Source organism: Danaus plexippus, chromosome 17 (genome assembly GCF_018135715.1).
Source record: "Danaus plexippus chromosome 17, MEX_DaPlex, whole genome shotgun sequence".
Classification (NCBI taxonomy): Eukaryota; Metazoa; Arthropoda; class Insecta; order Lepidoptera; family Nymphalidae; genus Danaus; species Danaus plexippus.
In genome coordinates, this window is record NC_083548.1 from 9053369 (window position 1) to 9081163 (window position 27795).

The 27795-nt window shown below is 38.9% G+C and overlaps 5 protein-coding genes across 9 annotated transcripts in view; 3 read left to right on the forward strand and 2 right to left on the reverse strand.

Annotated features, from left to right (window-relative positions):
• Positions 1–6177, reverse strand: part of LOC116771229 (stress-activated protein kinase JNK) — a 69487-nt gene extending 63310 nt beyond the window's left edge. For 3 of the 4 annotated variants that reach the window (XM_061523169.1, XM_032663027.2, XM_061523167.1), the window contains exon 1: positions 6029–6177. The gene's annotated coding sequence lies outside the window, so the exon portion shown is untranslated. The remainder of the gene's footprint in view (positions 1–6028) is intronic. The other variant, XM_032663026.2, reaches the window with a different exon arrangement.
• LOC133319340 (uncharacterized) lies at positions 894–2223 on the forward strand. Its single transcript, XM_061523350.1, has 3 exons — positions 894–1035; positions 1129–1624; positions 1711–2223. The coding sequence occupies exons 1-3, from the start codon at positions 979–981 to the stop codon at positions 2220–2222; spliced, it is 1065 nt and encodes a 354-aa protein (XP_061379334.1). The 5' UTR covers positions 894–978; the 3' UTR covers position 2223.
• LOC133319319 (uncharacterized) lies at positions 2721–5056 on the forward strand. Its single transcript, XM_061523278.1, has 3 exons — positions 2721–2783; positions 3052–4836; positions 5045–5056. Exons 1-3 carry the CDS (start codon positions 2721–2723, stop codon positions 5054–5056), a joined length of 1860 nt encoding a protein of 619 aa, XP_061379262.1.
• Positions 6178–6591: 414 nt separating the features above from the next.
• Positions 6592–8648, forward strand: LOC116771272 (RNA-binding protein lark). The gene is made up of 5 exons (XM_032663084.2): positions 6592–6740; positions 6846–7519; positions 7709–7977; positions 8220–8261; positions 8401–8648. Exons 2-5 carry the CDS (start codon positions 6854–6856, stop codon positions 8447–8449), a joined length of 1026 nt encoding a protein of 341 aa, XP_032518975.2. The 5' UTR covers positions 6592–6740; positions 6846–6853; the 3' UTR covers positions 8450–8648.
• A 4704-nt stretch (positions 8649–13352) lies between these two features.
• The window catches only part of LOC116771073 (bone morphogenetic protein receptor type-1B), a 57447-nt gene continuing 43004 nt past the window's right edge, over positions 13353–27795 (reverse strand). Inside the window, exons 1-3 of one of the 2 annotated variants that reach the window (XM_061523229.1) lie at positions 18029–18425; positions 15208–15395; positions 13353–15068 (exon numbers count right to left, since the gene is read on the reverse strand). In XM_061523229.1, coding sequence (XP_061379213.1) covers positions 13806–15068; positions 15208–15395; positions 18029–18038 — 1461 coding nt within the window. In that variant the 5' untranslated portion in view covers positions 18039–18425 and the 3' untranslated portion in view covers positions 13353–13805. Of the gene's footprint in view, positions 15069–15207; positions 15396–18028; positions 18426–27795 lie in introns of those variants that run through there. The other variant, XM_032662759.2, reaches the window with a different exon arrangement.

The window sequence follows — 27795 nt, forward strand, 5'->3', positions numbered from 1 at the left end:
GCGAACGCGATAAAATTGCGTAGTCTCAAAAAACATAGTACGTAAATAGTGGTCGACTTCGAGAAACTCAATTTTAGCTAACTTCAGTTGTTAATCTGTCAGATATTTTTTTCAATAAGATATATAGAAATCAAAAGATAAATCTTAAGTTTTGTCACAAATTAAATTATAAATCTTAAGTTAAATTTCTTATCGCAATCATAATATTTGACATTAGATTTGACAACCAACTAATATGTCAATCCATCCTGTCGCATTTCAAAGCACGGAAAAAAGTATTATTACGATATTATATCTATCTTTGTGGCTACGTGCGCGAGAACTTTCTTTACTTTGGTGATCCTTTGTGATAGTGACATTCCAAGTAATGTGCTCTTTTTTGTGATAGTGACACTTTACTGCTAAATGAGCGGCAAAATTTCTCACTTTGATTAATTACAATTTACGATGCCGAGGAGAAGACGACCTGACTTAGGTCGTCGTTGTCAATCAAATGTGCGAAGAGCTACCTCACGTGCTAACCGCACTGATGACCAGAGACAAACAGATCAAGAAAATAGTCGTATTGCTATGTCAGAATTGCGTTCTTTAGTGAGTGACAATGTAGGAGATAGGCTTAGAATGCAACGAGTTCGTGCACATCAAACACAACAACAGCAAGCTAGACATAATGAAATTGAGCGAATGCGCAGACGCAGTGCTCCTGTGATTCTTGAACGAGCTGCATTCCACTATGATTCGGCAATAGATTATTGTGCCGACAAATCGGTAACAATTGGGGAAATGAAAACAATTTGTAAATATTGTAAGGCGTTAAAAAACACTGGTGAATCTACTGGATTATGTTGTGCTGAAGGCAAAGTAAAATTGCCACAATTGGTCCCACCACCAGATCCTTATCGCTCTTTAGTTTCTGGGATTGGAAATGATTCTAAGCACTTCTTGACCAACATTCAGAAATATAACAACTGTTTCCAGATGACATCATTTGGTGCTACACATATTATACAAGACAATTTCATGCCCACTTTCAAGGTATTATATAAGAATATTTTTTTATATTATTCAAGTTTGTACTAAAATATATATATCGGAAATAATTAATGGACAAATTTTTAAAAATTACAGATACAAGGACAAATTTATCACTCACTGGGAACTCTTTTACCACTACCTGATGCAGATCATCAATTTTTACAAATTTATTTTATGGGCAATTCAGATGCGGAAATTAATAATCGTTGTGCTCACAATCCAACAGTGAAGAGAACCATTGTCCAACAATTACAAATGTTTCTTCATCAGTATAACAATTTAGTAAACATGTTCAAAATAGCATTGGATCGGATGCCATCTGATAGCCATAATATTATTATTCGAGCTGACAAAACACCTGCCGGTGAACACACAAGGAGGTTCAATTCACCTACTATTGATGAAGTGGCTGTTGTCATTGTGGGAGAAAATTTACAATCTAGAGATATTGTGCTTCATCGTCGGAATAGTAATTTAAAACGTGTATCTGAAACACATAGGAGTTATGATGCACTACAATATCCTTTGATATTCTGGCAGGGGGAAGATGGATACCATTTTAATATCAAAATGGTAAATCAAGTAACAGGTAAATGAATTGAACAAGATTAAATACTATTTTTAAATTGAATTCATCTAAGTAACAATTTAAACATTTATCATTTTTGATTGCAGGTGCTGAAACCAACAAAAAAGTTAGTGCTATGAATTTCTATTCATACAGACTCATGATCCGTCAAGGTGAAGTAAATCATATTTTGATGTGTCAACGACTTTTTCATCAGTTTGCAGTTGATATGTATGTCAAAATTGAGACTGAACGATTGACATACATCCGTTTAAACCAACGACGGCTTCGGTCAGAGGAATACATCCATCTCCGCGATGCTATAAATGCTGATGGCAATGTGAATAATGTAGGAAGAATGACAATTTTGGCAGCTACTTATATAGGAAGCCCACGCCACATGCATGAATATGCTCAGGATGCTATGTCATATGTTAGGCATTATGGCCGCCCAGACTTATTTGTTACATTCACATGTAACCCAAAATGGTCCGAAATCGAGAAGGAATTACTACATAGCCAAACACCAGTTGATAGACATGACATAACTGCCAGAGTTTTTAAACAAAAATTAAAATCTCTCATGAATTTCTTAATAAAGCATTGTGTGTATGGCTGAGTCCTTTGTTGGATGTACTCTGTAGAATGGCAAAAGCGTGGATTGCCACATGCGCACATTTTAGTCTGGTTAGTGGACAAAATAAGGCCAGATGAGATTGATTCCATAATTTCAGCTGAAATCCCAGATGAAATAGTTGACCCAAAATTGCATGCAGTAGTTACCAAACACATGATACATGGACCTTGCGGACATTTCAACTACAATTCACCCTGTATGGTCGACGGTAGGTGTTCCAAGCGATACCCAAGAGACCTGCTTGCTGAAACCATAACGGGAAATGATGGATACCCATTGTATCGTCGGCGAACAGTTGCGGACAGTGGGCGATCGGTAGTTGTGAAGGTAAGGGGACAAAATGTTGATGTAGACAATCGTTGGATTGTGCCATACTCGCCAATATTGTCCAAAGCTTTTGAGACTCACATCAATGTGGAATATTGTAATTCTGTGAAGTCGATAAAGTACATATGTAAATATGTTAATAAAGGTAGTGATATGGCTGTCTTCGGTGTAACCAATGCAAATGATGAAATATCACAGTACCAGATGGGTCGCTATGTAAGTAGCAACGAAGCTATTTGGCGTATATTTTACATTTGCGATCCATGAAAGACACCCTACAGTAGTCCATTTGGCAGTCCATTTAGAAAATGGTCAACGAGTTTATTTTACTGAATCTAACGCGGCAGACAGGGCGGCACATCCACCGTCGACAACATTAACAAGTTTCTTCACAGTCTGTCAAACTGATGATTTTGCTCGCACTTTGCTGTATGCTGACATGCCACGCTATTACACATGGAACGCATCATCGAAATCGTTTCAGCGTCGAAAACAAGGAACACCAGTTGAAGGACATCCAAATGTATTTGCTTCAGATGCTCTGGGTCGCATCTACACAGTACATCCAAATAACGATGAATGTTATTATTTGCGGTTGTTGTTGGTGAATGTTCGTGGTCCGACATCGTTTAAACAACTGAGAACAGTTAATGGACAGCTGTGTGCGACTTACCATGAGGCATGTCAACTATTACATTTACTTGAGAACGATTCGCACTGGGATGATACGCTCAAGGATTCCGTAATATCTTCGTCGCCGCATCAAATTCGTACATTGTTTGCGATTATCATATCGACATGTTTCCCCTCGAATCCAAAAGATTTGTGGGTTAAGTATAGAGATGACATGTCTGAGGATGTTTTGCATCGTGTGCGCCGTCAAACTTTGAATCCTACACTACAAATGACTGAAGAAATTTACAATGACACATTGATCATGATAGAAGATATGTGTTTATTGATGGCAAATAAAGTATTGTCGTGTTTGGGAATGACAGCACCCAATCGTCATTTGCACGATGCATTAAACCACGAGTTGCAAAGAGAACATCAGTACGACATTGAAGCATTGGCCGAAACAGTTCGTACAAATGTTCCACAATTAAATCAACAACAAAGAATTGCGTACGACACTTTGATAGAAGCTGTGAACAGTGGATCTGGTGGAATTTATTTCCTTGATGCTCCCGGAGGAACCGGAAAAACGTTTTTAATTTCATTGCTTTTAGCGAGGATCAGATCGCGAAATGATGTTGCTCTAGCGTTGGCTTCATCTGGAATAGCTGCAACTCTGCTAGAAGGCGGGCGAACTGCACATTCTGCCTTGAAATTACCACTAAACATGCAAATCACCGAAACACCAATTTGCAACATCGCCAAAAATAGCGCAATGGCCAAGATCCTACAGGTATGCAAATTGATTGTTTGGGATGAATGCACAATGGCCCATAAGAGGTCACTGGAGGCACTGGACAGAACGTTGAAAGATCTTCGTGACAACCAAAATATTTTCGGTGGGGCCATGATTCTGTTGTCAGGTGATTTTCGTCAGACTCTTCCAGTTATTCCCCGATCAACTGTTGCTGATGAACTAAATGCATGCCTAAAATCATCAAATTTGTGGCAGTACGTAAAGACACTCCACTTAACAACTAACATGCGAGTATTTTTGCAACAAGATGAAACTGCAAATGTGTTTGCGAAGCAGTTGTTAGACATTGGAAATAATAAAGTTGCAGTGGACACCTCGACCGGATTCATCACATTACCTATAGATTTCTGTCACATCACAGAATCAAAAGTGGAGCTTATTCAGCGAGTTTTCCCAGATATAGCGCAAAAGTTCAATAACCATAATTGGCTGGGTGAACGAGCAATATTAGCAGCGAAAAATAAAGATGTCGAGGATCTTAATGCGACAATTCAGAATTTTCTTCCAGGACAGTTGATTTCTTTCAAATCAGTCGACACCGTAATGAACCAGGATGACGTAATCAACTATCCCACTGAGTTCTTAAATTCACTGGAATTGCCTGGATTACCACCTCACAATTTGCAGTTAAAAGTAGGATCAGTTGTCATCATGCTGCGTAACATTAATCAACCTCGACTATGCAATGGAACAAGACTGGCTGTGAAAAGACTGATGAATAACGTCATTGAGGCGACAATCATAAAAGGAAAATACAAAGGAGAGGATGTCTTGATCCCGCGGATACCGATGATTCCAATGGACTTACCATTCGATTTTAAACGTTTACAATTTCCAGTACGTCTGGCCTTTGCGATGAGCATAAATAAATCGCAAGGACAGTCGTTAGAAGTTTGTGGAATCAACTTGGAGTTTCCCTGTTTCGCGCATGGACAATTATACGTCGCGTGTTCGCGCGTCGGAAAACCGTCTTCTTTGTTTATTTACGCACCACAAAACAAAACAAAAAATATAGTTTATGAGAAAGCTTTAAATTAATTAACAGACTGTATTTTAACCGGGTGTGTCTGTGAATATCAAATTTAAACCTTATAAATAGCCAGTATTTCAGGAAAACTCTGTTTTCTAATTAAGCAACATGATGTATCGTATTAAATACGGATTCGATTTGTTTGTTTTAAAATCATTTTATACAAAAGATTAGGTCTTTTATTTATCGATGAGGCAGTACGAAGCCTGCCGGGTCAGCTAGTTCTATATAAAAAGATATTGTAGCAAATTATAAATAAACTGATTAAAACATATTGAGTAGCCTTCCGAGTTGGAACACAATAAGAACATAACTATACCTGCCATGACACTCACGATGCAGCAAGGTGTAGTGTCATTTAACATGACAAATATTCAGAATAACACAGTGTACAATAAAAACAAGGCAGGAATTAAATTCTTTGAATCAAATAAGATTAGTGAGCAATTTAATGGATGTCATTTAAAAAATATATACAAAAAATATAATGTATTAGTCATCACTAAAATATAGTCAAGTAAAAAGGCAATGTGAAAGTATGTGAGATAATATCAAATGGTGAGTATTATAGACAGCGGGAGACCAAACATCACTATAACATTGTACGGTTTTAGTTGATGATATTATAAACAAGAAGTAATTCTTTTGAATTATATGCAATTAATAAATCATTAGTTAGCGGAATAGCTATTATATTTTTTAATGCCTTGCAACTAGTACTGATAACATTCTACAAGTTATACATTCCTCTACTGTATACTTAAAAGTCATAGAATCCTATTATATTTTGTTAAGGGCTCAGTTCGTTGTATGATTTGGCTGAAGATACATTGAATTTATTTCATATTAGTAACCTCAGTTTGAATCAACAATAACTTTACTAACATACTATATTTGTTGTTACGTGGGCTTCACACGATAAATAGACTAACAAGTAAACGAAATGTGATCTATTTTGGCATTTTATACATTTTTATAGAGTAAACGATAAGTACTCACCAGTATTAATCAGCCTCGTCGACGAAGTTCTATATTATTGTCATTTGTCTTTTAAAATAGCACCAACAAGGATATATTGCATAGTATGTTCACGAATTTTATAGACAATCCTATATTTTTTATGGCGAGTGGCGACTGATGTTGGAATTTGACATTTATTACTTGGGTTGCCATTAAGTTTAACCAAATTTTTATATCATTTATAACAGTCATAATATTAATATAAAATAGAAGATTGTATAAAATAAAAAAAACTCATTTTGTCATTGATGTCAATAAACCTAAATTATTCTTTAAATTTTATAAATTATATGTTATAAAATATTTTTGATTAAAATAATAATTGAATTAAATCCTTATTTTTAAAAATGTTTAAAAAAGTTATTGCTTTATTTTTTTATAAAACCGTAATTAATAAAGAAATTACTATTCAAAATTAAGACAAACAATTCAATTTTAAATTTTGTTGTCCATAGTTGATAGTCATTCACTCATTCATTACAAATCTAATGGCCGAATACCGCAATGAGATTGTCTTTTGTCAGTTGCTTCCGTTCACTGCCGAATGTCGGTAACAAAAGAAATTGTTGATGGTTGACGCCATTTTGTAACTTATGAAAGTGCATTGCACCTAGAAAATAAATTCTGTGATACTAGATTGTATTTTTTGTTTAATTAGTGATATATTTAGTGGCTAAAACGGATTCAAAAGGTAAGACATTTCATGTAAGATAAATTCGGCAAACAGTCGTCGGTACTTACAAACACTACCATGCACGCTTCTGACTCATCTCGTCAACTTGTGTATGCGTTTCAGAAACTAAAATGCCGGGCGCCGGTACTTTCAAAATCTTCGTCGGGAATCTTTCCGATAAAACCACAGATGCCGATCTCAGACCGCTGTTCGAAAAGTTCGGTACGGTCGTAGAATGCGATATCGTCAGAAATTACGGTTTCGTGCACATGGAAAACGAGCAAGTCGGCCGCGAAGCCATTCAGAACCTCAACGGTGAAGTAGTTCACGGGCAGGCGATCAAAATCGAGGCGGCCAAGAGTAGAAAGGCGCCGTCAACGCCGACCACTAAAATATTCGTGGGTAACCTAACGGACAAGACGCGCGCGCCCGAAGTCCGCGAGCTGTTTCAGAAGTTCGGCACGGTAGTGGAGTGCGATATCGTTCGTAACTATGGCTTCGTGCACCTGGACGCGTCGGGCGACGTGAACGAGGCGATCAAAGAGCTGAACGGCATGATGGTGGACGGGCAGCCCATGAAGGTGCAGCTCTCCACGAGCCGGGTGCGCCAGCGGCCTGGCATGGGCGACCCCGAGCAATGCTACCGCTGCGGCCGCGGTGGTCATTGGTCCAAGGAGTGCCCCAAGGCCATGGGCCCCGACCGCAACGGTTTCCGCGATCGAGCGTTCGGCCGCGACCCCTACCCCCCGCCGCCGCCGCCGCCCTTCCTCCGCGATCGCATGATGGGAGGATTTGGGGTAACGCGTTTCTTAACATTTACCTTTGCTCGTAACGACCAACGGTTCGCATCGTGCTAGGCCGATACTCGCTGCGGGCTCGATGATGTTACATAGTCTGTCACTTTCGGCTATCAAACTCTAAATTTATATATTTATGATCGTTTTGTAATCCCTTCGGGGTCATTGACGTGTTCGTTTCCAAAACAGGATCCTTACGATGGTTACTATGACCGAGCTCGGTTTGACTCTGCGCGGGACCTGTTCGAGCGGAGGTACCCCGTGGGAGCTTCAAGGGGTCTGGACATGGCCCCCTCTCGAGCCCGAGGTGACTTCGTGTCCCCGCCCCTGCGCCGGGAGCCCATGCCGCCCATGCCTTCCCTGCCGCCCATGAGAAGCAGTTTGGGTTCCATGAGGTCCTCGTATGATGCTATGTACAGTCGCAGGAGTCCACCCAGAGGACCACAGATGTCTAGAGGGTATGTCGCAATGACTTTGTTGTGAAAATATAATATTACAAAATATATATCCCACAAGCATCTGGAAACAATCCTGACCATATTATAAACAACGGAAATATATATCCGAGGACATGAACCTCCATGTTAGTTAAAATTATGCCATTTAACCTACCTCTCCTGTGTGTAAGTGTTTTTTTCTTCTACAAAACTAGTTTGTGTGTACTTGCATTTTACAATATATATTTTTCTTATCGTTTCAGGATGTATGAAGATTTCAGCCGGGACACATTTGATGACAGAAGGTATGTCTCCTCATTAAGTGATGAATACCATATCAATCACTATTGGTGACAGCGGGCGGACCAACCGCATTGCTAGTCACAGTTTATAATCGGTAACAGTGTTGCTATAGCTATCTAATGTGAACCCTCATTATTCCAGGCCGGGGATGCGAGGCCCCTCGCCTTCCAGAAGATACGCGCCCTACTAGAATACCTCGACCCGTGCTCGAGACACGTTTGACAGACACAGTCGACGGACGACACATGTATGGAGATTGTGGACTTAATATGTACTAAGTGACTGCAAACAAGTGATTTGCACATCTATAGATAGTTTTGTAATGGCCGAGGTTGTGTGACCGGTCGGAGTGTATATAGGTTTAATAATAAATCTCATTTTAAGTATAACATGAAATGTTTTATTGATGTCGGTGAGACTGTGTGTGGTGGGTGACGTGTCGCCATAGAGTATAACTCGCACTCGCTTCGCCCCGCGAGCTTGTCTGCGAGGACATCGGCTGCACAGATGTTTATGTAGTGCTTTAAAACAATCGTAGCAAGCAGCGCGCGGCGCCCTCTACAGTCCGCGGCTGTGACTTCCTCCTACAAACTCAATTTCCAATTAAACGACAAACAAACGTGTATCATGCATTGAGATTCACACTACACTAATGCTGGAGAATAAAAGAGACGGGACTTACGATCACTATTCACGTTACTTATTCGGAGGCTTTGTTATTGAGTGAAATGACCGACACCGATCAGGGTTGAAGGAAACGTAAGATGGAGGAATAAGTTGGTCTAACCTCTAGACTGACCTAGCCGAGACCATGGACAGGAGGGGAGATTGACACGATATACAGTGAACAAGGACAGACTGAAGTCCGTGACGAGAGAAGCATGGGGCGGAGGACGGGTGGTTAGTCGACGTGACTAGGACCACGCACGCCCGAGATACTCTTGAATAGACAAATTTATAAAAATAGAAATTTCAAATAAATTAAAATTGGTTTTCAGGAAAATTAAAAAACTAAAGCACATTGAATGGACGCTAAATGTATCTTACAACACGAGAGCAGGCGGGCGGAGCCGACGGGACTTACTGGCAGCAGACGAGAAGCGGAAACACAAGTAGCGCTTCAGAGAATGTTACGGAAAATATATACGGACGTGATAATATTAGTTTGTGTTTGCTCAAAATGTGTTGATGTTTTTTAAACCTGGCCATCATAGACACAGTCGACTTCCTCTGGGGCGCGGGAGCCGGACACCGACTACATGTGAATGTTAATAATGACTTGAGTTGGACTTCCTTCGCTTTAAGCAATAAAAGATGAAAAATTATGATGTTCATATACAAAAAAGCTATTTTTACAGTTAAAGTGACTCAAACAGTACTTTGGTCTGCCGCAGTTATATTGACATAGTTTAGTCATACCAACAACAACATGTAAGGAGCCGGCAAAACAAAACCTAAGCTTGTTTCATAGAGAACGAAAAACAGGCAAAAGTCAACATAACTACATGTTGAATGCCTTTAACTAAGAAAAGTAGTTTAGTGCCGACATCACGAAATTTGATAGTCGTGGAGTCCGTTGTATGAGATATAAGAACTAAGGATTTTTATTGGCAACAATCGCTGATATGAATATTTTTATTGCGTAAACCCTAGTAAAAGTTTTCATATAAAAGAAGTGAAAAATAAAGACGCCCAGCATTCAGATTATAGTTAGTAATTTTGATAAAATAGGTTTTATTTTGGCAAAAAAGAATTAGTAACTAATGTGTTGGACTCATCTCCTCAAGTTACGTTGTATGGAGATTATTAATTGGCCTTTTAAATTATTTTAATATCTGTGCCAAGTACCGATGTTTTCTCAATATTAAATGAAAATTAAGCGTAAGAGTATCTTGGAAACTGGGCATTTTAAACGATTCGTTTTTATTTTAAAGTTGTCTTTGGACGAGCGAGCCCCGAGATCGAATAATGTCAGGAACAGAAGGAAATGAGCCGAATCCATATCTGTCTGGTCGGTGGGTGGGAACTATGACGATGGAGAGATGTCGGATAACTTACAAACTAGATAAAATATGTTCTTGGATAGACCTGACCCAGAGAAAACATCATGGACCTCAACTGCTCATTGCCAACTTGTCGAGTTATTGGAATCGAATCATACTTTCATGTAACGTAACAGACTGAACTTCCTCATCCTGTTGGCGTACACTGCTGAGCGGCAACCTACAATTTTATCTTCAATAGACGTATGTGCATTTTGCCCATTCCATGGACGTATTGTCCGTAGCGGCGCTTCAACCCACTTGTGAAGTGAATAAAACTCGCGAAAATCTTAGATCTCAAAAAACAAATAAATTATGAAATAATCTTTTTATTAAAAAATATCATTGGATACATTTATTTTTATTGAAAGTAAAGAAATAGAATAGAAACGAGTTTTATTCATTTAAATGAAACTAGGATTATGTAGTTTTTAAATAATAAAATCCGCGTAGTATATCCGAATAATGCTAGTTTCATTTAAATTATTTGTTTTTTTTTTTTCATCGTGTAAGAAGTTATAAATATTAATTAGGTTAAAATTCAAATATAATTCCCATATTTTCATTAACAATTCTGCAATGACATGGGCAGGTAAGTGTTGTTAAATAAATTAATACTGGATAAAAAGTGGATAAGTTAGGAAAAAAATGATAAAATACAATATAATAGTTAATAAAAATTTACAAATATTTATAATCATTGATTTATCGATAGCTCATCAACTATATATGGCGCGTTTTCGACCGGAGGCACCGGTTGACCTGAAATGATGCTGTGACCGCACGCTCTCCGCCCTCTATCTCGAAAACGGTTCACCGTATAAAAAAAATTTTTAAACAAAATTTGTAGAGAATTTTGTATTCTATAATATTGATATTAAATACAAATAGCAAAAAACCCATAGGAAATGAAATATTTCCAAAAAAAGATTAAAAAACCGATTTTTCTGACCTTTGACCTTGAAATTTAATAGTTGCTTACACCCTACCATATGTAGGTTTTGAGACAACGTTTAGGGTGTCAATATACAAGTATTTACAGACTTACAGCTGGGTATCTCGAATTCCGAGATTCTTACCTAATTTAAGCTTAAATGACTGGACTATAGTGTCTGGGACTTGCGACCCAGGTGTAGGTTTAAGGGGCCGCTATCTAACGCGCGTTAAACGCTCACCTCCACTGTCCAAGCTCCTCTCTCTACCTAACCAAATATGAAAAGAACCTGCTAGAGCTGCCTTTGGCACACATTCCAACAATGAACTGATGTTAGTTCTTGGCAGGCCTAAGTCTTTTAGCAGGTTATAGAGAGATTTGGCTGTTATACCTCTCGCTCCTACTTCTGCCGCGTACAAATAAACAACGAACATATTCTTAGTGAGCTCGTAATACTTGTTGACCTTGATGGCATGGTCTTTGGGGATGTTGGTTTCCCAAGGAACCGTGAGCTCTAATAGTACAACGCGCTTTGAAAGGTAAAATTTTAGCAGTGCTGGCGACCAATCATGAATTAAAGTGCGCTATTTTAGTGCTAATGGGATGCAAAAATCTCCTATGTGTAGCCACTCATTTTGCATTTCTAGGCTCATTGCATGGATCTTATATTTAGAATTCTCGTCTTGCCGAATAAAAGTATTTAATATATCCGTATCTTTGGCTTTCTTACTTGATCCTAACCCTTATTACTTTGTGCCCCTATCATAAACTGTTTGTGTAATTGAAGTCTCGATTCTACCTCTAGGCCATTTTTGACTTTTGGGAGTGAAGTAATAACGTCATCCTGGGATTTCCTCAGGATATCTTTCTTGGAAACTCTTAGGTGTTTATAGAGCTCCGATGGCCTTTTTAGATTCATCTTAACTCGGTGAACGAACGAACCGAACCTTAATTCGGTGAACTGCTCATACGCCTCCAGTCAATAAATTGCTAAGTCTCCTAACCATTTCTACAAAAGACTGCGACAAAAACATACAAGAGAAGGAAATAGTAGGAGTTGGAAGAAGTTTTAAGAATAATGTTTATTACATTATGTATCTATGAAATGTTTTATGGAACCGTTGTCAAATGTAATAAAAAACAACTGCGCGTGGATTCTCTCCTGACGTATGAAGAGAAACCTCGTAAAGTTGGAATGTTTAAGACAGAATTTATTAATATTACTTACAAGTCACAATTGTTTGCCCGCATGCCTTCGGGCGCCACGCATCTCCTCTCTCTCTCTCTCTGACCCTTTTTACCCCCCCCCCCGATCATGAGAAGTTTCACCTCAAAAATGTTGAATTTCTTTCTCATTTATATTAATGTACCTCCGCATTAACAGCAATGCCAACACTTGTTATAATAACCCAAAGACTAGTTTATGCAGTCCCGTGTTCAAACTCGATCTGCGTCTGAAAGATCTTTATATTTTTCTCTTGCTCTCCTTTTAAGCATCCGGGGGAGGACAACAGGTTAGCAGTATTATTAGTTCAATTTCAAATAAATCCCTTCAACATTTTGTCATTTAAGAAAAGACAGAAAAAACTTCTAAATATGTTTTATATAAAACAGAGACGAAACCTCTCAGCATTCCATGGATACACCGTGCGGGCGCCGGGTCCATCGCGTCGTAGGGAGAGGAGCTTCGACAGTGCCTGGGACTTGCGACCCAGGCGTAGGTTTAAGGGGCGCCTATGTAACGCAGGTAAACGCTCACAACTTAAATTTCAATCAAGCGACATATTGTTAGGAAATTATTTAAAACAATCTGTGTGAGATGAAAAAAATATATCAAAGTTCATCAAAAATTCTGAATTAGGACTCTGCTACAAAATCTTATACTTTTGTTATTATTCTTTATATTTCTTGCTCTATATTACTTTATTTTTAGAAATATATATCTACAAGATTTGCTGGAATACTGTTTTTTTTTTTAATTTAGAATATTTCAAGGATTTTAACTGACAGAGTTTATCATCAAGTGCCCTACATCATAGGAATGTTTACTAAGTGGAGGCCGACGGCGGCGCGAGTCCGGTCACGAGGGAGGGTCGGTGTGGAGTGAGGTACCAGAGTCCATTAATATTTTTTATTTTTAACTTAATAGCAACATTTTTTACACTAATCCAACACTACATATACACAACACTGTACAGGCGTGAGGTGCGCACGCGCACTAAATGCTAGCGACCGCTCACTCGCTTCAAAACATTTGTACATTTATATACAATATCTGTATAACAACAACGGAACGGACTCCGAGCTTCCTGACGGCCCTCCTGCTGCAGCGCCACCCGGCGACCCACCGGCGGCGACCAGAGCTCGCGACGCCGCGCCCCCGCCCCGACTCCCCGCCGCGAGCGTCTCTTCACATTTAAGTACATCTACAGGCGAGCGAGTCCCGCGCGTCCGAGCGCGCTCCGCACCGACGGAATATTATGAAAATATTATATCTCTGTTATTGTCGCGGCATCACGCGTCGCGGCGCGGCCTCCCCGGCGACCGGACGCGGAACACGGGGGACGAGCTCACACCAGCTTGACGCCTCCCTCGGCGCGGTACTTGGCGAGCGTCTTCTTGACGCGCAGCGCGGTGAGTCGCACGGGCGGGTTGTGGTGCCAGCACTCCGCCATGAGGCCGGCCAGCGCGGCCGTGGCGGGGACGCGGCGCCACCTGGCGGCCAGCGCGGGCCGGGCGCCCTCCACCACCACGACCGCGTGCATGTCCTCGAAGCTCGGGTCCGACGGCACGCGGTCGTGGTAGGGCGGCGCGTAGGGTTCCGCTGCCACGGCACCCGCGCCCGCGCCCGCGCCCGCCGCGCAGCGCCGGCACATCTCCCACAGCACGAGCCCCAGCGAGTACATGTCGGCCATCTTGAAGGCCTCGAAATCCGAGAGGTCGAGCTTCTCGTCGATGACCTCGGGCGCCATGTACCGCCGCGTGCCGACCCTAGTGTTGGGCGCGAGGTCCACCTCGTCTCTCTCGGCCACGTAGCGCACGGCGAGGCCGAAGTCCGCGAGGGCGCACTGGCCATCTCTCTTGACCAAGATGTTCTTGCTCTTGATGTCACGGTGCGCGATGGCCGGCTTGCCCTTGGTGCCGAAGATGTCCATGTGGAGATGCGCCAGCCCGCTGACGATGGAGTAGGCCATGGTGAGGAGCGTGTCGGGATCCAGCACGTGCAGCTGCAGGTAGTCGTGCAGCGAGCCGTGCTCGTGGTAGTCGGTGATGAGCAGCATCTGCGTCCAGGATCCGGTGCCCTTGATGTCAGCGGCGATGAAGCCGAGGATGTTCTCGTGCCTCATGAGCACCGTCTGGTAGATCTCCGTCTCTCGGAACCAGCTGGCCTCCTCGGTGGTGAAGAAAACCTTGACGGCGACCTTCTCCCCCCGCCAGCGCGCGAGCCACACCTCTCCGTAGCGTCCCTTCCCTATGGACTCCACCATCTGTATCTGTTTGGCGACCGTCCGCTGCACGAGGAGCGGCAGGCCGGAGCCCGAGCCGGACGAAATCTCGGGATGATCGGCGATGACGGGCGGCGAGGGCGGCCTCTTGCCGGAGCGCCTCCTCCGCAGCAGCACCCACAAGGCTGCCAGGGCGGCTAGGAGAGCCACGCACAGGGCGGCGGCCACGAGCGCCGGTGGGGCGGGGCTGGACGGCGGCGCGGGTAGGGCGGGCGGAGAGCCCTCCGACCCACCGGGCAACACAGGGCGGAGACGACGGTTACAGAGGTCCTTCTCACAACATTCTATCACTTTGGGGTGTTGGTGTGGCACTTGGGAACTTTTACACTGAAACGACAGAAATGCAATGAATTAGGTTTGGCGCGACTCTTTATTAGTACTAAGCGACATTCATACAGGAGTTTCTCAAACAATTCCTCTATAAGAAAGACTATTAGTTTTATGTGCTAATGGTAGGTCACCTCACCTGCATGAATCCTGACTCATCAGGAGGTAGACAGCCAGCGATTCTCTCCAGGACGACCAGGCCGCCGTCGTCCAGCACCTCCTCGACCGTGACGAAGCAGTACCCCCCGGGTTGTGTGGAACACGTGCCGTTGGAGGAGCCGTCGGGGCAGGCGCTCGGCCCCGAGCACTCGCACACGATGCCCCGACCTATACAACAAATATATTGGTTGGATACTTTGTATAATTTTAATGTTACATTTGGCAGAAGCTATTTATAAAGTAAACAAATAAAATAAAGGGACGAACATTAAAATAATTTTTGTATTTAACAATTGAAAAGCGCGGAGAGGGGCGGGAACTATAAAACCTTGCGCTAAACAAAAAAATATATAAGTGCACTTTGTAAAGAGATGTGTAAAATTCTAATTAAAGATAAATAAAGGGTGATTCTTAAAATACGTTCACTAACATTCTGAACAGAGTTCACTCAGAATGGTAGCGTAACTATATCTATGGTAACTGATAATAATTAAAGTTTACGAACGTTCACATAAAATATATTTTTATAATTTACACAGAAAACATTTAAACAGTACAGGGGCGAGTATTTTATGACGGTAAAATATTAAAAATACAAACTCATTTTTCTAATCTTCGTCTTATAATAGTCATATCACGTTATTCTTAAAGCTAATCTCTTTGATGTAACCTGATTAAGTATTTCTTAGTTTAATACAAATTTATAGAAACTTCAATTAACTCATGAAGTATCAAGCAACAAATAAAAGAACCAATAATATATGCCGACCTGACCGAGGTGAACTTGGCTCGCGGCCACAGCAGCGGATGTAAACTCTACACAGATGTACAAAAAACGGACACAGTTGGACAACAATTGTACACGCCACACCGACAATGACTCGTTAGCAAATAACCAAACAAACAGAATCGTACAAGGAAATCGAAACTTAAGACACGCACCTACTCCGTGCCAGAAACTATGCGATCCAATCAAATATATCACAGCTCTAAATAATATAATTGTAATTACTAAATAAAGAAAGCTGAGATCCCAAATACGAGGTAAGACATGCATACGCTCGGAAAATTAATATTTAGGTTGTCGGTCATAGTCAAGTGATAGGATCGTTCGGTAATCTGTGTGACAATAAACACGGTCGGTTTATGCGAGAGGACATCGTACAAGGATGCACCTAGCTCCGGGGACCGAAGGTGATGAACCGACACACGTCATGTGATTCCGCGTATAATAATTATTATAATTGGTCGTGAGTATATCGCGACTATGAGAAACTCGTGGCTTCGCATATGTTTATAGATCGAGAAACAAAGCTATTACTAAGTCCGATCATTGCATACAGTGATTCAGACGCTCGCACGTTACATTGGATCCATGAATATCAACTCGATGGATCGCTCCGTCTTGTCCAGTTCGTTACATCGACAGCAGCTTACAGCTCTAGGAACAATAATTTTTAGCTTTCATAAATTGTCGGGGACTGACAAATAGCGTAACAGGTAAATAACGATTCAGTTCCGTAATGTAATGCATTCCCTTATATAATAACAACATTAATGAATCACGACATGTAAACTAGTTTCTAGAAATATTTAACGCAATTAAGTTCTCATGAGGACCCTTCGCTTCAATCGGTTAAAAAATCTCGGACATAAAGTGACTATAACGACGTCGGTGGCTAAATTTCAGCAGTACACGAACGCTCATAGTCAGAGTTGGATCTCATTACGCTCATAGTGTAGATGCGGTTAAAATGAGATCAATATATGAGGATACAGTTTCTGGTCAGTCGCAGGCTGTAGGAAGTTTGACATCCTGTGACAGAAATGGATCACTGGCGCATGTCATGCTGACGCTGTTTCCTGGCACGGGAACGTCTTTGATATTCTCACTTCCTTGTCGATGAAAACCTATCGATTTGTGTCAAAATGCTACGCACATAAATCTTATCTAATTTCAGGAAACACTTAATAATTATCAACGACTAATGACTGCTAGTAATTATTCCTAGAAGCGCGCCGCAGCAGTGAGCATATACATGGTGTATCGGTAATGTGGATAGGTTTAGTTTTTTGGTAGAAACAGGTACCCATCCGACAGCCTCGCGACGGGCTGCGGGCGGGGATTCGACGTTACAATAGGCGCTATTTGATGTAACAATGACAAGGATGGCCCAGGTAGAGCTGAACGCCGTAGAGACGCGGAGGATGCGGACGAGTTAGTCGATATATTTAACACGACACGTTATAAATAAATGTACGGACGACCGTTAAACTTTTAATCTTTAACCTAGTTATATACGAGCGATGTTAATGGAAACAATCTGAGAGGTCGTGTGTGTGGAATTGATTGTTCATTCATGTCAGTATTAAAGTTACATTGATGTAACAATATCTCACGCAGACAGACGTAGTAAATGAAGAGGCCGGGTTCGATACACTCGATTTAATCATTTTCTAAACATTTTGTATACAATGAAACAAACATCTCGTTATAACCAAATAAGTCCAGTGAAAAACGTTTCACATCTAACGACGGAAATAAGATTTAATTCAGTCGAGATGGAGTGAATTTATTCAAATTTAAAATCAATAACGACCGAGGAAATAAACTGCAAAATTATAATATAAATATTTTTCATTGGATTTATCTAATAACTTTGTTGTGACTTTACTTACGGCCTCTATTAAGGATACATTAAACGATCACAATCAGACACATCTATATGGACAAAACATATAAAACACTAAGACGTCTCTAAATACAACTAAGCAGATATTAAGACGATGTTTTCACATACTTAGTCTCATGTCGCGGCCCTGGTGAGTCCCAGACTAGACTTGAACGCAGTCCGCGCTATCATTTAAATTTAACTGGACGCACTGTCGTCTGTCGCCGGCTTTATTTTTACACCGGCGGTGCTGTACGAGAATGACGACTAACGTCTCACAAACGAAAAAAAACAACACTAAACACAGGAAAGGGCACTGTAAACGCGATCGACACTCGCAGCGAGCGCGGTGCGAATGACTGCGGAGCGGCGTGCTACGTCCTCCTCCCCCCGCCGGCATCTCCCCCCGGACGCTCCTCAAATGCATCATGCACCGCTGCAGGCTCCATATGTTGGAAGATAACACAAGGGGCTGAGCACCGAGCGAACGGTGTCAGGAAGACAGCGATCCGGGACACGCGAGTCGCGAGTAGAGCGTGCATTGACGAATAACGAGATAATGGCGACATTATCAGACAACACGTAAACAAATAAAAAACAAAATCATTTTGTAGATCCGGTGGCGGGTTTAAGTAGGAAAGGAAACTGATTAACGATCGCTATCTGTGTAACACAAGGGCCGCACTGTACTTAGACAGACATATATAGATATATGTGTATTAGTTTCACAAATAATCGTGTTTCAATTAAAAAACAACAAGCTGTTGTTGGCGTCGCGACGTCATGCTTGATAATGATACAAAGATGTTTTGACTAATTTCAGCGACCCGTGTCAGCGTCAACAGAAGTCTTTGGGGGAGTCGGGTAGTGTATCGAGCTAACGAGATTGTAGTCTTCCGGTTTCTTTCATAAACAGATCAGATGAGATACGTTCGATAATTTTAATGGATCTCACTGATCAAGAAGCCATTAAAGAGTATCTTTACGATCTCCGTCGCCGATTAATGTTTTATAGCTTTCCTTACCATTCGGATCAGAACCGACCGAGTATTTCGTCATGCTGTCCATAATATATTTCATACTTTAACATCCAGTTAAGATAATAGAAAGACGGAAAGATGACTTTTTTTATATTATTAAAATAATTGAACATATATCTTTTATAAACATCTGTCTGTATGATTTCGTTGCCTGTTTAAATGCAAATAAATCTGCGATTGTATGTTTCACCTTTAATACTTTATCCGCTGGCCGGCGACGGAGCGGCACAGCACACCACTTGAACGGCAATTGCCGCAATGAATGACGCTAATACCGAATCATCGGCAGTAATGGCTCTCAAGGATACACGCCGATACTCGCCGAATACTGTACGTAGGTAGAGACCGATCAATCGAGCATTGAGGCACAATGATAGAACATTACCTCACACGTCTACATACATATACAACATTTAATATCAAACTTAGAATTTAACCGATAAAATACTGTTAATCTATTCGAAGAAATGGCCTGAGTTATATAAATTATATTGTATAACATGTGAGTGAGCACAATCTAAGCTATCGCAACAGATATTGTTGAGTGTTGTTGATGGACACCCAGTGATCGTAATTTAACAAACAACTAACTTTCCCGTGGGAAGAGCTGGTGACACGACACGTCTCTTGCTGAGTTAGTTTATTGTGCTGATTCGGTAAACTTTTCAAAAATACAACATACAATGACTATCCGTACTAGAAGTTCAGATTTACGATGTTCTATTAAACTTTAAAGGAAATGGTTCCCCTTCATTTAATTATGAGTGTTTAAAATCCGCCAAATAATTTTGTAATTATTTACGATGAAAGAAAATTCAAATTTCAAATCATTCGAAGTAAGTTTTGAGATTTAGATGGTGATGTTAATTTATATATTACAATCCAAAGTCGTGAATCTCAAATAAATCAAAGTAAACATAATTCATTACATAGCGAGGACAACGTTGCCAAAATATCAAGTGACAATCATCAATCAAGCAACACGCATAGATTTGCATTTCAGTGTTCTGGAGACGCTTTGACTTTACGGAACGATGGTTGTATCATGTAACTTAATCGATTGAATGACAGGATGTAGCCAGATCTCTCAGCAGCCTCCGACACGTTACTGTTAGTACTGAACAGTTTCATAAAATACTAACTCCAGCGTAGTATTTATGAAGTATATTCAAAATTATACGAGTGAAATTTGTGACATAAATAAAGACGAATACAAAACTAACGTTATACATATTATATTATTATTGAACATCGAAAATGTCATGTTGGTGTTTGTTTAAATTACATATTTATTTTACTCGACAACTATTTATTATAATTTTATTACAAGTTCCTTATTATGAAAATTTTTTATACATGAATACCAGTCTTTAAAACTAAACTACTATCTATGCGTGGCGTACGTGTGTATATTTACAATACATTTAAGACAGTATTTAAATGTGTACAACAATCCGATAATAGTAATTAATGAGGGCAAGTCGTGACACGGTGTAACATAATCGAGACAGTCGTGACTGTGGCAAATGGCATCTCGTTTGGATCACGTGGGGTCAGAGGCGCGTGCGCAGGCTCCCGCCATCCAGCGACCTCTCGGATTATCCAGAGATCGATAATAAGAGGATCGGGGGCTGGGCGGGAAGGGGGCCTCATCTATTAGGCCGGCAGAGAGCCGCATCCCAAACTACTCCCTCACCGTAAGCCCCTCCACCCCCGTCCCTATACCAGACTCGGTCCCAGTTTTTTGTGTTATGGTATATCAGGTTAAACACTGGTTACGTAATATATTTAACACACCCTCAATCACACCAGGCCCCAGCGGGTTCGTTGTTTTGAATTTTTTTGATAAATCGAACTTACAGAATGTTGTAGGCTTTATGTTACGAGTACGTATAGAATATTAAAGTAAAAACAAATAATATATTGTTCATAACAAATCAATTTCTAAAGCAGTATTAGGCATGATATTTCCATTGCCATAGGAGTGATTATTTAAATTTTAATTTAAGTGCCAAAGAGTTATAAAATTTTTCGCTTTTAAAGCGCGCTGATAGATCTCCTTTGAACCTAAAACAATCCTGTATTCATTAAGTGTCTTTGAACATTTTATATTGCTGTGTCTTTCTTTGTTTGTTTGTTAACATCTATCAACAAAGCCTCACCAATAAAACGTATAGGAAACACTTCGTGACAGTTAACTTAGTGAGCTTAGTTAAGTGCCCTTACGGCTCTCGAGAGGTCACTCGCACTGCATACGGAGCGTTTACCAGTTTCCATTCATGAACCTATGATGCAAACGTCTTGTGCGGACATTTATAGATGAGGCACTAAAAACTTTCGACATGCAGTGTGGCGGTACGAACTTGTGGTAGAAATACTTCTGCGTAAATTGAACCTACCTTATTTTTTACTCTAAAAAGATAACGTAGGACGCTTATAACATAATTTACACATTTTAATTAGTTCAATACCGTACTTTTTACAGTGAGATTATAAAAACAAGGCCGAGGTTCCACAAACTTTATGCCATGAACAATATATATATATATATTAAAGGTAACAATTTTTATTAGATATCAATTTACCTGGCATGTATGTTTATCGCTACACTAGACTTGGAGTTTAAGAACCCCTGTGTTATCAACAGTTGTGTGATAACATTATCAATAACTTAAATATTTGCTTGCACATCAACCTGTAATATTACACTTATTACTATATAGAATTACAATAATAGCTATTTTCAAAAGATAGCAACTCATTAAAGTGTACACTAGATTCAGTTACTGCTGAAACGACTTCGTTTCTCTGATCGTCTCCCGTTCCTTGTACAGCTAAACCGATTTCATAATTTTGAACATTCTACGTGTAGGTAGGTATTTGTAGCCGACCCTACTACTGCTTTTTTTCTCTTCTATTTATATAAATATTCTTACAATTTCCTCAATCACTATGCTAAGTGCGAGACGCGCCCGCGTACATGTCGTTATAATTTAATGATTCATCCGCATTAAAAGATTTATCGTCTCATTTATAATGACACGTCGGAGGAGCTGGTTTCCACATCACGGAATGGTAATCAGTATACTATACAATAACTATTGTAATAGCCATAAATATGAACCCACAGAAGTGATGGAGCACTGTACTGGTTCTTTACTTGATAGATGACAGTTTAATTTTGTTAATTTCCACTGAAAACTTCACCTATATTACAAACAAAACATTTAATAAAGTATAAGGTAACGATGATTTCTATACGCGCTAAATATTAAGTGATGTGTGTTTTCTCAGACGTTTTATTTGCTGGTACAAACTATTGTAAACACATACATTCATGAATAATGTGTAATAACAGCTTTCAAACATCAAGTCTTATTACTGTCCGTGTCACGCTGTACAGAAGGTTATATTAATTTCAAACCTTATTGAGGTTTCATTGAAGTCATTCTATCGATCGATTGAATTATAAATAATTTTATATCAAAAACTATGTTTCTAAATTGAAGGGTACGTTCCTCAGTTAAAGTTTAAAATACAAATGCGTGGTAATTTTTTTATGTCCTGTTGTGATTCTTGAGTGCGGGGTTAGAAACCCATTGTCGTTTATTGCACCTCACAAGAACCTGTGAAACCCTGGACGTGAGAGCTAATGCGTTTTACTTGTAGGGAAGGATTAACTGAGCTATAACACGGCTAACTCGAGTCGTTCCTGGGTCAACGAACGCTTCACAAACATTCTGATACGTTTAATCTATCCAAAGTATTTAATTTAAAATACGCTCTTCGTCGGACCAAGGCAATTAATATAAACGTAATTAAGATACACTTATTTCATACAGAGATCGATTTCAGTTTCGACCAACGTTTAGAAATTTATAACATTGATTTGAGCTTCTTTTAAGAGATTACTGATTGCTTAGAATCTATCTTAAATAAATACTTCCTTTAAAATTAATATATATTTTTCGAAGGCTTTCACAAGCTTTCGAACGATGTTATTTTTATAAACACCTTTACGGTGCGTATAAAAGTTGCGATAAAAATTTTAACTCCATTTACATCAAAACAACCCAAGCTTGATTAACGGACAACAAGTTAAACGTGTAAAAAACGTGAGTAACTAAAAATAAAGTAACATGATAACTTTCTTGTTACATAAAGGAGTTTTAATGATAATAAATTACACAAAATATTACACAACTCATATTTATTAACTGAGTTGACGCAGACTATTCACATCTAGTAAAGTGAAACATGGACTGAGTATGAATAGGAAAATTTAATAATTAATTCAACATAATACATAAAAGGAATTCTAAAACTCCAAAAATACAAAGTTATCTAAAATTATTAATAATATCTTTTACCTAAATACAGAAACTTAACAAATTATATACTAAAACCTTCCTCAAAAATCACGCTATCGAGTGGTGCTAACCCTTTCATAATCGGTGCAGTAGTTTTATCGTTGATCGCGAACAGGCAGACAGACAGACGCGGAGAGGGACTTCGTTTTGTAATATGTATTGGTTTATTAAAATATATCACATAAATATAAATATAATCTATATATATAAAAGAAAGTCGTGTTACTTACTCCACTTATAACTCAAGAACGGCTGAACCGATTTAGCTGAAAATTGGCAGGGAGGTAGTTTAGAGCCAGGAGAAGGACATAGGATACTTTTTATTCCGTTCGACAGCATTCCCGTGTGACTTGACATGAAACGTCAGTCACTATAAAACGTGGTATAATAACAAAAAAGAAATATATACTATAAAATAAAGTCCCCCGCGCTGTCTGTCTGTCTGTTCGCGATAAACTGAAAAAATACTGCATCAATTCTTTTACAGTTTTACAGTTTTCACCACTCGATAGCGTGATTCTCGAGGAAGGTTTTAGTGTATAATTTGTTAAGTTTTTGTATCTATTTGTATGTAAATTAACGATATTTGTTGAAGCACAAGACACTTCGCTGGATCGTACTCTTCGATTATCGTTGGATCATAATAGGCATCATGTTTAAAAACAAACAGAAACGCCCGAAGATAAACAGGTCCGCATGGGTAACGACCATATACGGCATAGAAATTTAAGAAATGCTTCACAAAATAATTGCAGTGGAACGTAAAAAACTAATTCATGGTCCATTGAAGAATAATCTGCGATGCATTACAATTTTTCAAAATAATTCGAAAGGCGCTCCGTCGATTTGACCAATATTGCTTTGCTAATGGCAAGATGAAGAAGATAGACGAGATAGTTTGGCCACCACAGCCTATAAAGTCGCTCCTTGAAGGAAGTCACCCGAAACATTTTGAACTTTATGAAAGATCTGCGATGTACATGTGAACGTAGAATTGTGCAGTTTTGTAAAATCGTTCAAATATATTACAAAATAAATAATTAGAGGTAGGTTTAGCTTACAATCGACTAATGACGTGTAACAGTTTCAATCTGTAACACCTCCAGGAATCCCGCCACATAAGTTAACATTAAAAGTAGGTGCCCCTATCATATTATTAAGAATTTTGTGGCCGTCAAAACTGTGCAACGGCACAAGATTCAAAATCATCAATTTAAAAAAGAAACTTTTCCTGTTGTTGAATGTTGCCATATCACACGCTGCTTCTTAACAAAATTTGTTCATTTCTTCACAGGATCACGTCATTAATGTTGTATACAAAGAAATATTGTATTTTTTTATATTAACAAACTATTATTAACATCAAAATATAATATTGTTTCGTTTAAACTTAAAATATGTTAAACAAGAAAGATGGTGAAAAATTTGTTTGTCTTGATTTTACTTAAAAAATAAGTAGTCAACCAACTTTACGTAAAAAAGGGTATTTTATATATTTTTAAAGAGCCCGTGCAAAGCCGGGTCGGGCACCTAGTAATCAATAAAAACAAATAATATCAGTGATAATAAATGAATAATAATCAAACATTAACATTCAAGCTCTTTTAAAAGTACAACTGAGGATTAAGATGAACTCAAACAACAACATGAATTTAATAAAGTTATTAAGTTTTATAACATTCGAAAGAAATGCATTCGTGATGACTGTAGTACTGTTAGAAATTTGCACTTCTTACGATCTTATAATGAAAATTATGGGAGTGATCTTTTATCTGTCTGTGAAGGATGTTTTTTAAACTTTAGTATATATATTTCTTTATAAAACATACATCGAGACTATTCGAGAATGTTTTAGGACATTTAAACATACATAGAAATAAGTCGTTTTAAGCGAAAACAAATCTCGTATGCCAGAGTTAATTTGAAACATAGTTAATAAGTACAGCAAGTATATCTTGGAGTCCTGTGTGAGAATGCATTACTATACTAGAGTGAATGTCGTAGTAGGACAATGTCGATGCTTCACCGATGACTTCCGTTGAAACGGAACAGATATTAAATTATCATTTAATACAATAAGATTATAAATACGTAAAGCTGAATAAAAGAGGCATCGCTGACGAACGTAACACACGTGACTGACGTCATGATTGTTTTAAATTAATATTACAATAACATTTATGTTCGTATTCGTAAGTTAAAGCAGATTTAAAAGAAACAATATAAAGGTATATATATATTTTTATTACGTTAGATAAAACACACTAACACCTATATCTATCTAACACCTAAATGTTATAAATTTTCCACGAGCCAACATTATCGTCTATAAATTAAAAAGATTAATACGAAAGGCCCAGTTTAACGTAATAAAGTTGCTTTATTAGCACAAACTGACGTAAAAAAAGATCTTGATAAAACATAACCGCTGGTAAACTGGCGTCCCAAACCTACGGACGTGTTAAAAAATTATAAATAAGATAATTCCTTTAATAAAATCGTTCAAGATCGCTGTTGGGACAAAACACTGCGCAGTTTCCTTATCAAGCCAACTTCTTGATAATCTTAATGAGAGGGGCGCGGTCGTTATCACCGGCACACTGAACACTATCTCAGTATTCAGTTACTGATAACGTGATATTTCGAAGACTAAATTTGTATAAAAATAATTATATTTTTATAATGACCCAAATGACGTTCACAAATTTGATACTGGAAAAACATATATCCGTTATTCATGAATGTATGTGATGTCATTTGCTATAAGAAAAGTATTTCTATATGAGAACATGACTTTCCTTTGTACGACAGTTTTCTAAGGAAGTGTTACTAAATTTAGAATGAAATTTTATTAAATTTATGAAGTTGGCTATTAAACACATTTAATTGTTATTTTGTAAAATTTACAAAAAAAAAACTAAAAGAATGTCGTCTCAATTATCATATAGTATATCACAAGGGAAAAAATACTTAAAGTTTATATAACAAAATCCTAAACATTAATGATTGATATAAATAACCAAAACACGTCAAACGTCATTCATAGCAATAGTTTTTAGTCTTTGAAATCTACCCTCGATAGCAGACCTTACATCTCAGACAACACCAAAACCACATCGGACAGAACCAACCAAGACAATCGAAATACACAAAAGTTAACAACATTTCATATAGCAAATGAAAAGCAAAAATGCCAAGCCGATGATGAATGCAAAGATGAATGATTCTGATAAAGTACGAGTTGTCGGTGATAATGCCATCAGTGGAGCGTGCAGGCAGTCAGCTGTCAGTCAAAGTGATGAACGTCGGGGTATAGGCACTGAGAACGTACCGCTCTTATTTAAGGAAGCAACAAAAAGCAACACGTGGACGATCATGAAACTATTAGAGCAAAAACTCTATACGAGTACCTAGCAAAGATGATTTCACATATCAGGTATGAGATTGCGTTATCTCGATCGGATATTGAACATAAATTTTGTCATGGAAGGACACAGATATATCCAAATTAAATCTAACAAGTATTCATTTGATTGATGGTTAATAGACTTGATATACATAAGAGAATATAACAGGGGGACTCGTTAAAGATTTCAACACATTAAAAGTGTGGGTTCGATTCATCGTAACTTACTGTATAATGTAGAAGCTTAAAGTTTAATTTAAATACAAAAGTAATGTTTTGAGAGATTACATAAGAACACGAGCTCATTAAAAGACAATGCCATCCTTCTGGAATCACGTTTTCCAATCGTGACAATCACCAACATTATATTTCTCTACGTGAATGCAGAATCACTAGATCAGGCTCAATCTGGCTGGTTTGTTTATTGTCATTAATCAGTTTCTGAACCTTAAATCATTACAAATAAAGTCCAGAATCCCACAATGGTTTTCAAACTAGACAGAACACAGTAGAGCACGGCAGGTGACACCCACAGACGTGAAAGTCGACATCGCCTCGAGTTATGAACGAATTGAAATAATAATAATATTTAACCTTTGAATCTTTGAAGATATTACCAATGTTTATATAATGAATATTCTATTTTTATGTTTTTGACACATTCCGACGTGAATTATAGTAATTATATGGGCTCGGACATTCTGGCTTAATAGACCCCAACTTGGATGGGGTCAAGGGTTCATGTGTGAGGCTTAATGTGATCCCGATGCTGGACGTATTAAATTAATAAACTATCACATATGATAATATTAACGTGTAGATACCGTGTATCCAATAAGCGGTCGTTAGACAACATAACGCTTCCAGCGTCGTGTTATATTTATCAAATTTATTTAAATGCATTCTGGATCGCGACCTCCGACCCGGCATAATCATAACTTTCAAATCATTGAGGGTTCGACGGACATTCGAACGATACAAAACTACGATTTTACACCGTCACACTAAATACCGACAGTATCGACGTTTAGCACACATAAATCTAATGGTTTACTATGATTATATAAGAAAGATTAAGAT

Coding starts and splice junctions, on each gene's coding strand:
- LOC133319340 (XM_061523350.1), top strand. CDS start 979: ATGACATCATTTGGTGCTACACATATTATACAAGACAATTTCATGCCC. Junction 1,036..1,128: donor ATTTCATGCCCACTTTCAAG/GTATTATATAAG, acceptor TAAAAATTACAG/ATACAAGGACAAATTTATCA. Junction 1,625..1,710: donor AATGGTAAATCAAGTAACAG/GTAAATGAATTG, acceptor TTTTGATTGCAG/GTGCTGAAACCAACAAAAAA.
- LOC133319319 (XM_061523278.1), top strand. CDS start 2,721: ATGGCTGTCTTCGGTGTAACCAATGCAAATGATGAAATATCACAGTAC. Junction 2,784..3,051: donor AGTACCAGATGGGTCGCTAT/GTAAGTAGCAAC, acceptor AAATCGTTTCAG/CGTCGAAAACAAGGAACACC.
- LOC116771272 (XM_032663084.2), top strand. CDS start 6,854: ATGCCGGGCGCCGGTACTTTCAAAATCTTCGTCGGGAATCTTTCCGAT. Junction 7,520..7,708: donor GCATGATGGGAGGATTTGGG/GTAACGCGTTTC, acceptor TTTCCAAAACAG/GATCCTTACGATGGTTACTA. Junction 7,978..8,219: donor GGACCACAGATGTCTAGAGG/GTATGTCGCAAT, acceptor TTATCGTTTCAG/GATGTATGAAGATTTCAGCC.